This window comes from Oryctolagus cuniculus, chromosome 14, assembly GCF_964237555.1.
Source record: "Oryctolagus cuniculus chromosome 14, mOryCun1.1, whole genome shotgun sequence".
Taxonomy (NCBI): Eukaryota; Metazoa; Chordata; class Mammalia; order Lagomorpha; family Leporidae; genus Oryctolagus; species Oryctolagus cuniculus.
In genome coordinates this window covers 57693019-57709307 of record NC_091445.1, presented here as the reverse complement: position 1 = coordinate 57709307, position 16289 = coordinate 57693019, and the positions used below count along the sequence as shown (strand labels likewise).

Genomic DNA, 16289 nt, shown 5'->3' with positions numbered 1-16289 from the left:
GTCCCGGTTGCCCCTCTACCAGGCCAGCTCTCTGCTGTGGCCAGGGAGTGCAGTGGAGGATGGCCCAAGTGCTTGGGCCCTGCACCCCATGGGAGACCAGGATAAGTACCTGGCTCCTGCCATCGGATCAGCGCGCTGGCCACAGTGGCCATTGGAGGGTGAACCAAAGGCAAAGGAAGACCTTTCTCTCTGTCTCTCTCTCTCACTGTCCACTCTGCCTGTCAAAAAAAAAAAAAAAAAAATTAGAGAAATGATCGTAGGTTATATCATTTGATGGCATTGATTGGGAGCTGCTTTGATTATCTTTGCAGTAATAAAGCTTCTGGGTTGACCAATAAAATGGTAAGTTCTCTTTGAGTCTTAGAGCAGAGTTTGAATGGATAAGAAGATCCTGCCTTTCTGAGAATGGCTCTGGTGGTATAAAGAGAAGAGGTCAAAGAAGGAATTCCTTCCTAAAACTAATTTTAGTCAAAATGAGATGAGGAGAGGACTGTGCGTGCATGAATCATCAGAAGAGTTCTTTTGCACTTGACAGTAAGGAGTGAAGTTTACACTGTCACTGTTTTCTTGCCTGTTAAGTGTTCTCAGGAGTTGTGGTCCCCATTTCTCCTACTAACTCTCACCCTGAATAATTCAATCCCATCCAAAGTTTATTCCTCCTATGCATATTCTGGCCCCCCTGTTTAATATGTGCAGCTGTGATGGTCAGCGACGGGCAGCTCGGTGCTTTACTCTGGCATTTCCAGTTGCCTTTTGGAATGCTGTCATTCATGTCCCCTGAGTTTTCCCATGCTCAGCCTGTGCAAAAGTGGACTCATCGTCCTCTACAAATATTTGATTTGAACTATTCAGGGGACACTCTCATGAATTTCTGCTTTCTTATTAATGCTGTCATTACCTACTTGGTCACTTACGCCAGGAACCCAGAAATTATCCTGTATTCTTTCTTCACTGTTACATCAGAGTGACCACTGTCTATATCAGTAACATCTCTTACCTAAGTTCAAATGTTTTCTGACTTTCTAGACTATTTTATTTGGCCCCTGTACTAATGCAGTGGACTCCGGTCTGATCTTCTGGTCTTACTTGTTCCTTTCAAGCTTTTTCTACACTGTTTTCATAGTGCTGCATCTGAAGTGGAAAGGTGGCATTCTCTTACTTAAAGTACTTGACTGATTTCTTGTTGCTATGTAGCCACAAGCCCTGACCTTGACATGGAGTGTAAGGGCAGCACAATGGTGTTCAGACTTTCCTCTCCGGAGCCTTCTGTCTCCTGTCTCACTCTGCAGGTCACTCTCTGAACATCTAACTGGCTGCTTCTTGCTGCTCCCTTTCTCCGTCTTCTAGAAGCTAAACACTTGAATTTTCTGAAAGACCTGGAAAACCCCTCCCTGTCTTGCAAGGCTGAACTCAAATGTTCCTCCTATTTGGATCTTTCTCATTTTATATTTTATTTGCTTGTTTGTTTTTTTAATTGCACTTAAAAGTTACATTGTATCGTATTATATTGTACTTGTTTACATGCCTTTCTTCTTCTAGATCCTTACTTACCTTTAAAAATAGGGCCTGGGGCTTATCTCAGGGCACAGATGAGCTCACAGTTGATAGGAAAGAGCAGGTATTTTAAAAACATGTGGAGTCATGCATAAATGTGTAACTCTCAAATATTTTATAAATGAATGTAGAAATAAAGCAGAACTTATCAATGATAGTGGACATGGCATATTGCTTTGGTTGGTTTGGAGCTCATTAACACTAGAAGGTTGAAGATGGATCTCTTATTCGAGTTAATTATGAGCTTCACTGAAATGAACTACTACCTTGTTGAAAAAAACTATAAGAACTAAACTTCATTTTGGAGAAGATTTCCAGTAGATGGCATTAGAAGACTATTTTTTTCTGGTTTTCTTACCCTCCCTTTTGCTGGTGGCATTAAAATTTGTTTCTGGTTGCTGTGGTTTGTTAAAAATGATTACATGTGTATAGAAGCATCTTATGGACAGACTGAGCAGCCAGAAAAGCCCACTTAGCACATCTCTAGGGCTTCTGCCTCTGTTATTTTCCCCAGCCAGCCACCCAAGCCAAGCCACTGCAGTAACCCTGCTTCTTCCTTTCTTGTTCTTTCATTCACATGGAATACGTTTGTGTTGAGGCATTATTGTCTGATGGACATTGATAGTACAAGCAGAGGTGGATGTATTTCATGCTGAGCCTTCCTTTGTTTTCACTCATACTCTATTAAAACATATAATAAATGGTACATACTCTTAGTGGCTAACAGCTGGAGTCTAGAGCGAGCTTCCTAATTCACCAGCTGCCTGTCGCCTGACGACTGTCCGGGTTTCCTGTACCACAACAGGCAAAATCATTGATCCCATCTTGTTGGGATGTTGTGGTGGTGACATGAGTGGGTATTGTGGAGCGTGAAGAGCAGTGCCTGGCTCCATAAATGTTAGTTATTATTGTTATATTTATTATCACAGTTACCTTTGCTGAAGAGCCACACTCACATGAATTGTGCGCTTTTCAGTGACCCATAAATCTGTACCTGATAAGTTCTCAGCCTGACAGCCTACGAGCCGAACTTTCTCAAATATTTTAAAGACCTGAGAAAAATGTTTATGACTGTGGCTTTGTTAATCCATTACTGATGATATGCTTGGTTTTAATGGGTTCCTGTCATGTTTGTGTTGCTACTGCTAATACTGTAATTAAGCACCAACATGTTGCTTTCCTGTATAGGCCTGGCCCATGGTATTCTAACCACTAAAACTGACCAGTTATGGTCAAGCTTCTTGTGCATTGTTGTTAGCAGCACAGATGAAGGTGCAACACTCTCATTTGGTTCATGGCCTTCTGGGTCAGGGAGCAGATGTGTGTGCAATGGGAGCCTACAGGGAGATACTGCGGAACTGAATCTCTTTTCTTCTTGCAGATTCCACTATGTAAAGTCATAAGATTCAACATAGACTACACGATTCATTTCATTGAAGAGATGATGCCCGAGGTAAGGGAAAAGATAGTTGAACAGCTTGTCATGTACTTTACTCTTTCGTTTATTCCATACCTACATTTGGAAGCTTTGAACTTGGCCAGCTCTAGCTTTTGCTATGCATAGGGATACTCCTGAAGTATCATATTCACTGTTGAAGAGCGAGTGTGATGGAGCTCTAATATCAAGGTTGAAATTCAGGTCATGCTTTAACTCGCTGACCTATTTTTGAACCCATTTCTGCTCATGTTGCATCTGGTGATAGTAACTTTACATCTGTTTCTAGTTTATTTTGTGGAAGGGACAGGTTTTGGTTATTGGCCATTTTCAGAAAGGAAACTGGAATAGTTAAACTGAATCTGATAGCTGTTGGAATAATCTTATTCATTATCTCCAATGACAAGATCAATACTTGCTTCATTTTTCTTCCCATATATTTACATATTTTTCCTAATTGTTTTTCATTGAGGATGCTCAGCAGCAGATTTATCTAAATATATGCAAGAGAGTTAAAATTCCAAAACAAGATTAATGTGAATCTCAGAATGATTCATTGCCTGATCTTGAATTTAGTGGTGTCAACAAATCACCCTAAGAAATAACAACTAGACAGCAAACAAGCTTGTGTGCTAAACAGTGTGTTGAAGTCTGGTTGCTTTCCAGAGCCCCTGGCTCTTCTTGCAAACCTTGTTTAACAGGGCAGCTCTGTCATGGGCAGGGGGCACTGAGGGGGAATTGATGGGCATGACGTGCATGCTTGGTTGGCACCTATTTCATTCTGAGCAAGTCGTGTTCATTCTACCTGCCTTTCAGAAAGAATTAAAGAGGAAGGACCACCCCTTCCTTTTCCTTTTGGAAGGATTTTTTGCTTCCTTTGGTTTTTAAGGTTGTAAGCCTTCATTTGCTATTGTAAAAGCTTATGACTTTGGGCATGATCTCACGCAGGGTGATTTATGAGCCCTGAGCAAAACAAGTAGGAGGAAAAATTATGATACGAGTCTCACTTGCAAATATATCATTCTTTTAGCCTGTTTACAGATTTGGGTACAAAGCTTTATAGTTTTTCTTAGCCCTTTCTTTATTTTCTCTCATTAAGAATGTGAACTTTTTTGATATAAAGAATCTCTTTGTTTGGGTGTCTTGGTAGCAGAAATTCTGGGTGTGTAGGGTGGGGATTGGGAGACAAGCCAATTAGAGCTTGCAGGTGTGTGTGTGTGTGTGTGTGTGTATAAAATCTGAATTAACAAATAGTCCCCAGGAGATTGTGACACATTTTATAATTGGGTTAGAAAAATATGACATACGTGAGTCATTGCTTTTTAAATTTCACATTTTATTTGTACACAGAGAAGAGCTGAGTTCACACTTTCATAGGATCCTCATAACATTATTGCCAACTTTGTTTCTGTCTGAAAGCAAAAAGCTATTGCAGGATAGTAGCCAAATGTAATTATATGGTTTTAGTATAGTTTGAACACTTTTTTGGATACTTGACTAGAACGTGTTGAACTTTTGGTTAATATATGCCTGCAGATCTTCAGTAATCTGATTTTGCTTTATTTTTCAGAATTTTTGTGTGAAAGGGCTTGAACTCTTTTCACTGTTCCTATTCAGAGATATTTTGGAATTATATGACTGGAATCTTAAAGGTAAATAATAGGATTTAGAGAAGAGAGTAATGCTTGTAGAAGAATATGATATATGTGAAAGGTTTATGTGAAAACTCTTATAAAAGTCAGGGGGATGTAGTTGAAATAAATTCCTCTTACTTTTGAAATACTCAAGGAAAAGTACATTAGTCATAGGAATGCTTGGTGTTGTTTGACATGAATAAGTTGTTTTGGATTTTATTTCATACAATTTGATAGTGCCTATTATTAACTAAGAAGGTGATAGCAGTTATTATAAATACCTTGATTTATGTGGATTGGGGAAAATCTCATTAGTTAATATTTTAAATCTAGTGAACTTTACTGGAATAAACTTCTGACAGTTTATTTAAACAGAGCTTTGGTTAGTCATTAAAACACACACATACACACATCTGAATACATACACGTACAGAGTAAGTTAGCTACAAACGTTATGCCTGATTCTTGGATAATTTATTCTTTTGGAAATATCTGTTTTCCAGCAAACATTTACTCATTTATTTTTGAAGCAGTATATTAATGAATAGCTTTTCAAACTAAGTTGTTGAATGAATAAATTGAGTGAATGGCTTTTCAAACCAGTAGTATTTTTTTTTTTTTACTGTATAGACTGAAATGGGAAGAAATTAACACATAAACCTATTATATCCTGCTCTAGTTTAATTATGATAACAATGTTGATACTTCTCAGTTTTTTTAAAAAATATTTTATTCATTTATTTGAGAGTTAGAATAGACAGAGGGAGAGACAGAAAGAAAAGTCTTTTATCCACTGGTTTACTCCCCAAATGGCCATAATGGCCAGAGCTGAGCCAATCTGAAGCCAGGAGCCAGGAGCTTCCTCTGGGTCTCTCACACAGGTACAGGGGCCCAGGCACTTGGACCATCTTCCACTTCTTAGGCCATAAGCAAAGCGCTGGATCAGAAGAGGAGCAGCCAGGACATGAACTGGTAGCCATGTAGGATGCTGGTACTGCAGACGGGGGCTTAGCCTACTACGCCACATTGCCAGTCCCAATACTTCTGGGTTTTAAAAAATAATTTCATTGTATACATTTGCTCTTTGGGAATTTCAGGCTGATCTTAACTTCCTGTAGTGACCTTATTGCCATCTTCACTGGATGCTTGTGCAGTAACCAATGATTGATTTAGCCATTGAGAAGAGTGGAGGGAGTGGTATTTTTTTATGACTCTACTTCTGGTGATTTTTTTTGTGGTTATCATAAATCTTAGGAATTAAGTTGCAGTGTGTTCCTTCTAAGGCTGTCTGATTTCTTTTTCTTCTCTTTTCACTTGTTTGCTTCAGGTCCTTTGTTTGAAGACAGTCCTCCCTGCTGCCCAAGATTTCATTTCATGCCACGTTTTGTAAGATTTCTTCCAGGTAAATTTTTTGGCTTGTCAGTGACCCTGCGAGATGGTGCATCTGAAAATAAACCTTCCCTTCCCTTTCCAATCTTTAGAGACAACTTCCTCACTTCGGGTACTGTTAATTATCTGATTCTCAGGTTGTAAAGTTATGCATGCTGACATGTTGGTTTATACCCCTGCAAAATTTATGGTAGCCACAAATTAGATGAAAAATGGAAAAATTGATTTATAAATTTTGAAAATCTGCTTGATAAAATATCATGCAAGTGTTAAAATTAATGTGGAGAAATTCATGTGGTTTAGAAAATGCATATGGCTGATTGGAGAACATTTAGTATAAAATTTTATGTATTATAACTGCTAAAAAATTACTGCAATAATATTTGTATTAAGATGGTAGGATTTTTTGGTATTCTTTTTGGTTTTTTGACTCATTTGTGTTTACTCATCTCATAGTAAAAAGATATAGTTTACTCTCCTAAATTAAGATCTATAAGCAAACATGTGACTTAATTTTTTTAAAGCAGTATTTTAATGGATTTCTATTTCTCTTTAAAGAATGTAGCTGTAAGATATGACAGTATAGTTAGTGTTTTTTAAAAAAATGGCTGACTTCTTAATGACATTTTTGGATGCCTTTTTCTTAGCAAAATCTTTTCCTTTGTGTTTTTGCTATGCTATCCCCACTCCTTGCTGATTTCCTGGTCCATTGCCTGTTGTATCAGGTTGTGAGGCTTGTCTTACGGATTTCCCCTCCCCGGGAAGTTCTGCCAGCAGTCTAGTGAATATCACTGCTTTCTCCATTTTCTGCCCTGATGATTGTCCCAACCCAGCCACCTACTCCCAAGATAAGACCTTGGACCATCCACCACCCTAAGTGACCTTATCCCTCGCCTCTGACTCCTGTATCTCACTCTCGAGCGCATCTCTCTGTAGCTTCAGCCTCTTGTGCTCTCACATCCTTTGCCGCCTTCTCCTGGAAGCAACCACTTTGCTTTGTTTTCTTGGTTGAGTTGTGTGCTCTGAGTTTCAGCTGCATCTTTGAGCTGCCTCAGCTCTTATAGTGCCCCCACTTTCTGTGTCAGCACCACCAAACTGACCATTTGTCATTTCTCCTGTATGTGGGCCATTTGGTGAGACTGGAGAAGATATAGCTGCTGCTCTGAATCCATGGTCTACAGTCTTGCCTCATGAGTTTTTCCTAATGTCACCTTTCTGCCCAGTTCTCCATCAGCAGCAGTTTGAGAAATTCAGTCCTGTGTTCGTCCTCTTCTCACACCTCTTGTCCTCCAGGGGGAGGAGACCTTGCTTGCCTCGTGGCTTTGAGCCCTGCTGTGTGCTTGTCAGACTCTGGCTTCCTCAAGTGCTCTTGGTCCATCACAGCCAAGCTTGCCTTCAGAGCCCGATTCCCCTCCAGCCCTGTCCCTAGCCCATTGGAGCTGCTGGGGCCAGGCCAGCCTCCTAAAGCCCAGGTCAGAGGACATGCTGCGGTGTTAGGCTCCTCCCTGTGCTCACTCACCGTCCTTCATACAGGCTCTCTCAGTTTCATTCTGTGGGTCCTGTCTACTCTGTGTAGTTCAGATTTCCCTCAAGATTCTGTCCCTGACACACGTTCCTCTTCATCACAGTGGCTTCTGTTTATTTTGAAATAGTGTTGCTCATATTTTTAATGTTAATGTTTATTTTGTTTTAGAAAGTGCATTCAAAAGCCCTTCTCTCTCTCTTTTTTTTTAATCTGGATTTATTTACTGAGACACTGTATTTTCAAGTGAATGCATCTTTGATTTTAGAATGGAACTTCTACAGTGGACTCAGCAGAGAGTGAGTGGTGTTAGACTGAGTTTGTTGAAAAGCCTCTCCTTTCTGTATCTGTCTGTCTCTAAGCAATTTATGACCGAATCTCTAAGAGAAAGTGGGCTGTTTAAAAATCATCTTAAAGAAAAGTCTTATGCTGGATATGTACTGTATGGGATTTCAGCTCATGGACTATTTCTCATTACCATGTGGGGATAACATTTAGGTTGTCATGAAGAAAAATGGTCTATTGATTTATTTTAAAACAGGATTTTTCATTAGATGTCCTTTGGAAAATAAACATACTTAAAAAATCCCTGAAGGACACAGAAACATACCTAATGTATAGAATGCATTTTGGTATTGGATAGCAAATTATAGTTGACTTGTTTTCAGAGGATGACTTCATTTAGGAAATGGTGAGTTAAAAACAACACATTTGATATATATTTTCATTTTTTTCTGTGCATAAGGATTTTTTGATATAGTTGCCATCATACTAGTATATGATTTGCAACCTACTTTTTAATAATTCCCTGAGCAGATGGATATTTTTAAAGACCATGATATACAGCATCAAATTTCTTGTTAAAAGAATCATGCCAGCTTACACTGCCATGAAAAATGCATGATTACTCTTTTTAACATTTCAGCCTACTTCCCTCCTTCTCTCTTGCCTTTATTTCTTTCTAAAAATTTCAGTTATGAGCTCCATGAGACCAGAGAATAAATATGGTCTATGCCTGTAACACCAGTGCTAACAGTCTTTGACACTTAGCACATACTCAGTACTCATTTATGACTTTATAGCAATAAGTCATAGTTGTGTCTTAATTAAATATCCATGTATCTGGTTATGAGTAAATGTTCTTTCCAAAACATTCTTTGGTATCATCGCAGTTTTTAAAAGTAAACCTTTTATTGAACTATAATATAAGTACTGAAAAATATCATGAATATAATCCTCAGTGCATTTTTTATAAAATACTTATTTCATGTATTTGAAAGATTGACTTAGAGAGAAAGAGAATTTTCTATCCACTGGTTCACTCCCCAAATGGCCACAATAGTTGGGGCTGGGTCATACCGAAGCCAGGAGCCAGGAGCTTCATCCAGTGCTCCCACGTGGTGCAGGAGCCCAAACACTTAGGCCATCCTCTGCTGCTTTCTCAGGCGCATTAGCAGGGATTGGAAGTGGAGCAGCTGGGACTGAAACCAGCACCCATATGGGATGCCAGTGTTGCAGGTGGTAGCCTAACCCATTATGCCACAACACCAGCCCCCTCAGTGCATTTTTGAAAATGCGTATGACTATGTCCTTAGAACATAGGTCAAGGTTACTGTTTCCAGTCACTACCCTGCTCCTCCAGGGTAACTGCTTTTCTGACTTGAAACACCAGGTGTTGATTGGCTTTACCTGGTTTTGAACTAGAATTGTATATACTGGATGGTATATATACTCTTTGTTTCTGTCTTTTGTTTAGTGTGTGTTGGAGACATATGTTGTTCCAGGTAACTATATAGTTGGCTCATTCTCCATGCCTTGTAGTTTCATATGGTATTACTAAATTCAGATAAACCTTTCTGTGAATAGTGGACATTTTTGTATTTTCAGCTTTCACATATATGTAAAAATACATATTGTATATGCACATGTGTGTGTGTGAACATACATATGTTCACCAAAGACTTGTAATTATCTTTTGGTGTATATACCTAGGAGAAGGAATTCTGGGTGTGTTTCTGTTAAGCGTTCTGGATATTTCAAATAGCTTTCCCAAAGTGATTCTACGGTTTCACCCTCCCACCAACAGTGTATGAAAGTTCAAATTCTTTTACATTCTCACAACATTTGGCATTTTGATGAGTGTTTAGAAATACCATATTATGACTTCAATTTGCGCTTCCTTATCAAACAGTGGAGAAGAACATTTCTTGTTTTTGGTTATTTTGGTTTTGTCTTTTTTAGGAACCTGTGTGAGTCTTTTGCTCATTTTTCTATTGGATAATGTCTTCCTTTTTCTTGTTGATTTGTGGGCTTTTTTTTTTTTTTTTTTTTTTTTTTTTGACAAGCAGAGTTAGACAGTGAGAGACAGAGAGAAAGGTCTTCCTTTTGTTGGTTCACCCCCTAAATGGCCTCCACGGCTGGCACGTTGCACTGATCCAAAGCCAGGAGCCAGGTGCTTCCTCCTGGTCTCCTATGCAGGTGCAGGGCCCAAGGACCTGGGCCATCCTCCACTGCCTTCCCGGGCCACAGTAGAGAGCTGGACTGGAAGAGGAGCAACTGGGACTAGAACCCGGGGTGCTGGGACCGCAGGCGGAGGATTAGCCAAATGAGCCGCGGCGCCGTCCAATTGGTAGGCTTTTAAAAATACTACTGTATATGAGTCCTTTGTCAGGTGTATGTATTGCTGATATGTACTCTGTAGATTAATGGTGATTTTTGATGTACAGATACTTTTTTTTAAAGATATATTTTTATTTATTTAAAAATCAGAGTTACAGAGAGAGACAGAGAGAGAGCTTCCATCTGCTGGGTCACTCCCCAAATGGCTGCAATAGCTGGAGCTGGGCCCATCCAAAACCAGGAGCCAGGAGTTTCTTCCCGGTATCCCTTGTGGTTGCAGCGACCTAAGCACTTGGGCCACCTAAGCACTTGCTTTCCTAGGCCATTAGCAGGGAGCTGGATCAGAAGTAGAACAGTCAGGACTTGAACTATATGGGATGCTAGCACCACAGGTGGAAATTTAACCTACTATGCCACAGCACCAGCCCCTGTCTCATTCTTTAAAATCTATTATGGATGGACATTAATTTTGACAATTCCTCCAGTGATGAATATTTTGGAGGCCTCTCTTTTTTCCCCATTCCACGTAAATAATTCAGGAATAGACTTATGCATCTGTACTTTTACATTTGTGTCAGTGTTTCTGTGAGGTAGGGTTCTAGATGTGAAATTTTTCTTAGAATGGTATGCACACTTTACATTTGAAAAAGAAGCCATATTCTTTTTAGGATGGACATACCAAATTTGTAGTTCTGACCAACAGTTTTTCAAAGTGCTCTTTTATCTACCAATGTTTGATATTGCTAATCTTTTATAGTTTTGTACATCTGATAAAAGAAATGTAATTGGTATCATTTGCTTATTTCTTTAACTTCTGTGAAAGTGAGCAGCTTTTCATATATTTCAGGTATCTCATGGTCTTTTCATTCTTATTTGCTTTTTATTTATACTAATTTATTTATAATGTCAAGTTGAAACCTTAAGTTTTATCAGTCCTTATTTTTTCTGTTACTCATTTTGAGGACAGCTCTGTCAATTGCTTTATATAAATTTACCTACGATTAAACTTGATACACTAAACAAGGATTATTCAGTGCAGCTCAGTTTGCCAGAAATTAAATCAACAACCAGTTTGTTGAGATCTTAAGAGCTTTCTCAAATTTTTGCTTTTTTCCTATCCCACTCTCTACCTTTCTTGGCAAAATAGCTGATAGGAGCTGAATCCAGTTTAAGATTTTTCTTTCTTTCTTTCTTTTTTTTTTAAAGACTTATTTATGTATTCAAAAGTCAGAGATACAAAGAGAGCAGAAGAGAGAGAGAGAGAGAGAGAGAGAGAGATCTTCCATCCGCTGGTTCACTCCTCAGATGGCCACAGTGGCCAGGGCTGGGCCAAGCTGAAGCCAGGAACCAGGAGCCAGGAGCTGCTTCTGGGTCTCCCACATGGGTGGCAGGAGCCCAAACACTTCTGCCATCTTTTGCTACTTTTCCCTGCCATTAGTAGGCAGCCAGATCAGAAGTGGAGCAGCCAAGACACAAACTGGTGTGCATATGGGATGTGGGTATTGCAGGTGGTGGCTTTACCCATTACGCCACAATTCTGGTCCCCAGTTTAAGGTTTTTGTTCTGACTGTAACTGGGCTTGGTGTTGGGCATAATTCAGGTTAGAGACATTTCACTTTGGGAAAACTTGTTAATTGCTTGTGTCATTGTTGTAATAAGCATTGGAAATCTTGAATCAGTTTTGCAAATTGATTGTCTAGCAAATTGATTTTTGGAAATTGTTCCATCTGGAGCAGTAGTTCTCGATTACAACTGGCAGGGAGCCAGGGGGTGGGAGAATATCTTAAAATTTCTAGGAAGAAAGTTTTCTTAAAAAAATCACTTGATACAGCATCTTAATATAACTTTGTTTTAAAAATTTTGAAAATATCTGCTGTTAATATAAATATTAGGGAATAAAATCATCAAAGGTATCTTGGTTGGAATATACAGAAGACTTAGTCATGCAGTTATACAGTTTTTGTAAGTGTAGGGAAAGGGAAAGTGTTATGTTTCTTTAAATTGTGTGTTACACAGTTGAGAATTGAAATACTAGTTTAAACAGCCATATACTTAACACAAATTCCCTAACAAATTGCCTCCCCCAACTGTAACCATATAAATAACCAAGCAGTATAAACTCAGAGAATTGGGTCTCTAAGAAACAGTTTATAAAGTCTGTCAGTTCATTAATGACTGTCCAGATTCATTCCCTGAAACACAAACTTCAGTTCTTCCCAAATAATGAGCCATTGTCACAGTGCCAGTCCCAGAGCTGGCAGAATTCCTGTTAACCTTAGCCTGCCCACTCTGATTTCCCATTTATATCATGTCCTATTTATTCCCAGCCAACAAGATAAAAATTACTTCCTAGCCCTTGGTGACATAGTTCCATAAATCCCCAACATAAATATGTAGCAAAGCAGACAAACCAAAAGAGCCAATTCATTAGCATTAGTAAATTCATGGTAGTCTGAGAGCAAGTGGCCATGCTATTTATCTGCTTCAGAAAGTCATTCCACAGATATTTATAGAGTGTCTTCTTTGCCTCGTTGGGTGTGAGGCATACAGGCCTGGCCCAGGAACTCTGGCTGGACTCTTAATTTCATCTACTTCCTCTTATATTTCCATAAGGATTGAGCCCAGTACCAGACAAGGGGCAGGAGCTTCAATCCCCTTTCCTTGATAACTTTTTCACCTCAGTTTATGTCATGAGTTTCTAGTTTTTCACAGTGGTAAATCTTTTAAAGGTTTAGTTGCCTTGTAAAATACAGTAGATTTCAATTAGGATATAAAGCATTTCTCCATCAACATTACCATCTCTGCACCTGATTGTAAATGCCCACATTTGTTTTAATTATGTTTAGCTTCTGTAATATTCACAGGTCTCTTGTTAGCCTCTTTGCACCCAAACTAGAACCTAGGCAGTTGGCATTCTTAAAAATATTTAGTGTCCCTTGTTCTTTATCTTGCAGATATTCCTCTCCTAAATTGGGCAGTGTCTAGAATGTACACTGACTTTAAGAGACCTTTGGTCTGTAGGCTTAAGTATTTCCCTCTTCCAGCAGCTCTTTCAATCTTAATTTCAGTGCTTCTCAACCATTTCACTTGTGTCTGGCGTGCAGTGGAGGCAGCCAGAGACTTAACTGTGTGGGGGGAGATTCTGATGCTGTTTTGAATACCTAAATCTGCCTGTATTTGTTCCCTCCACTGTGCTCCTCTCCCTAAAAGTAGTAGTCTGTCTTCTCATCGTTACAGAAAACATTCTATTCCTTATGACATCCTAATGTGTGTATAGTCCTTGTACTCTTAAGTAAGCTCACTACATACAGAGATGGTAAGTAACATACTTGTGCTCTGTTACCCAGGTTCCTGGTTCATGTAGTTAGTATAGTGTTCTTTTCTTTTTAAAGATTTATTTATTTATTTGAAAGAGTGACAGAGAAGAGGAGAGACAGAGAGAGACAGATCTTTCATCTGCTGGTTCACTTCCCAAATGGCTGCAACAGCTGGAGCTGGGCCAGGCCAAAGCCAGGAGCCTGGAACTCCATCTGGGTTTCCCACATCGGTAGCAGAGGCCCAAACCCTTGGGCCATTTTCTTCTGCCTTTCCAGGCGATCAACAGGAGGTTGAATCAGAAGCACAGCAGCCAGGACTTGAACTGGTACTCTGATATGGGATGTGGGCATCACAACCAGCTATTTAACCCACTGTGCCGCAGTGCTGGCCCCATCGATGTGCTGTGCTGTGCTGTGCTGACTTGCTTTCTTTCTTACCTTTTTTTTTTTTTTTTTTTTTTTTTTTTTTTTTTTTTGACAGGCAGAGTGGACAGTGAGAGAGAGAGACAGAGAGAAAGGTCTTCCTTTGCCGTTGGTTCACCCTCCAATGGCCGCCGCGGCCGGCGCGCTACGGCCGGCGCACCGCGCTGATCCGATGGCAGGAGCAGGAGCCAGGTGCTTTTCCTGGTCTCCCATGGGGTGCAGGGCCCAAGCACCTGGGCCATCCTCCACTGCACTCCCTGGCCACAGCAGAGGGCTGGCCTGGAAGAGGGGCAACCGGGACAGAATCCGGCGCCCCGACCGGGACTAGAACCCGGTGTGCCGGCGCCGCTAGGCGGAGGATTAGCCTAGTGAGCCGCGGCGCCGGCCTCTTTCTTACCTTTTTATTTCATTTCTTTTTTCCCTCCCTCCTTCCTTCCTTTCTTCCTTCCTTCCTTCCTCCCTCCCACCCTCCCTTCCTCCTTCCCTCCCTCCCTCCCTCCCCCCTTCCTTCCTTCCTCCCTCCCTCCCTCCCTCCCCCCTTCCTCCCTCCCTCCCTTCCTTCCTTCCTTTCTTCGCAGCTTATGGGGGTGGGGGGCAGAGATAAAGAGATCTTCCATCCACTGGCTCATTCCCCAAATGGCCACTAAGGCCGGGCTGGACCGATTCAAAGCCAGGAATTTCTTCTGGGTCTCCCAAATGGGTGCAGGGACCCAAGGACTTTGGCCATCTTTACTACCTTCCCAGGTGCATTAGCAGGGGGCTGGCCAGAAGTGGAGCAGCCAGGACTTGACCTGGTGCTATGCCACATTGCCAGCCCATGGCTGTTCTTTTCAAGGCTCCCGAGGCTTCACCTGCATTCTTGCTGCTCTGTGCCACACATGCTGTATCCAGACAGCATACGCTTGCTTCAGAACTTCGCTTGTCCAGCTGCTTCCTTAGGTCCCCTGGAAGATTAGAGATTACTGAGACAGACATTATGGATTTGCTGGGTCTTTAGCAAAGAGAGGAACATCCTTGATTCCTCCATCACATCACATGCAGGTGGACTGAACTGGATTTTGTGACTGACTCTGAAAATTATGCTCCTAACCCTGGATCTTAGTTTGTACTGTTCTAAAAAAAACACCATGGAGTGGTTGGCTTAACCAGCAGACCTTTGTTTCTCACAGGTCTCGAGACTGAAGTCTGAGGTCAGGGTGCCAGCGTGGTTCTTGGTGAGGGCCCCCCTCTTGTCTCACAGTCATCTCATTGTCTTCTCACACAGGAAGCAAGTTCTCTCTGGCCTCTTGTGTAAGGGCCATTTCATGGGGGCTCCACCCTCATGACAATTACCCCACTAAGGCCATACTTCCTGATATCATCACCTTGGGGATTAGGATATGAATAGATGAATTTGGGGGAACGTAGATACTTAGTTCACACCACCCTGGAAGTTTGCTAATTAAAGGTGACTTGGGTTTAAGGCAGATGCTTTGTAGTGAAGTTTAAAAAAATTTCACTGCTGTGAACAATAATCGAAATCAGTAGGCAGAGCCCACCTCATGTGAGGTGATTGCACTTTTTGACTTGGTCACTTCTTGTGTCACTTCTGAACTTTTTACAAGGGTTTAGTACTTTTGATTCAGAGAACTTTATTTTTAGAGTGTTATCTGCAAAGATTCTTCTAGGAACTATTATGATTAATCATCATTAACCTACATGCTTCTATTTTTTTTTAAGATTTATTTATTTATTTGAAAGAGTTATGCAGAGATTGAGAGAGGCCTTCCATCCACTGATTCACTCCCTAATTGGCCACAGCAGCCAGAACTGCACCAATCCAAAGCCAGGAGCCACGAGCTTCTTCTGGGTATCCCATGCGGGTGCAGGGCCCCAAGGACTTGGGCCATCTTCCACTGCTTTCGCAGGCCATAGCAGAGAGCTGGATTGGAAGTGGAGCAACCAGGACTTGAACCGGTGCCCATGTGGGATGCTGACACTGGAGGAGGTGGCTTTACTCTCTATGCCACAGTGCCCCACCCCCACATGTTGCTTGAGGGTGCAGAGCTTGTAGGTTTTTCCCCCCCTGATGTAAATTCCCCATGATTGTAAAATGGGACCATTCAGAGTGCCTGACATAGAGTGATGAAAAACATGCTCCGCCTTGGTATAAAATCCAGAACTCTTAACAAACTGTGGATCTTTGCAAGATCTGGCTTCCCTGCTGCTCATCTCTCCCTCCTTTCCACCTCACCCCACCCACACTGACCTCTTGGCAGTTCCTCAACATACCAGTCCCCTTGCCTTAATGTTTGTGCCATTTCTTCGACCTGGGGCACTCCTCCCCGAGGTAAGTACATGGTGATTGTCGCTCCCCCTCTTCGTGGAGGAACGACACAGGACCCTGCGCTGTTCTT

The 16289-nt window shown here is 41.1% G+C and overlaps 1 protein-coding gene across 4 annotated transcripts in view; it reads left to right on the top strand.

The window, feature by feature from the left end:
* DROSHA (drosha ribonuclease III) overlaps positions 1-16289 on the top strand; it is a 135207-nt gene that overhangs the window by 42920 nt on the left and 75998 nt on the right. For all 4 annotated transcript variants that reach the window (XM_008262091.4, XM_008262093.4, XM_008262092.4 and 1 more), the window contains 3 exons: positions 2936-3007; positions 4560-4641; positions 5951-6025. In XM_008262091.4, coding sequence (XP_008260313.2) covers positions 2936-3007; positions 4560-4641; positions 5951-6025 — 229 coding nt within the window. The remainder of the gene's footprint in view (positions 1-2935; positions 3008-4559; positions 4642-5950; positions 6026-16289) is intronic.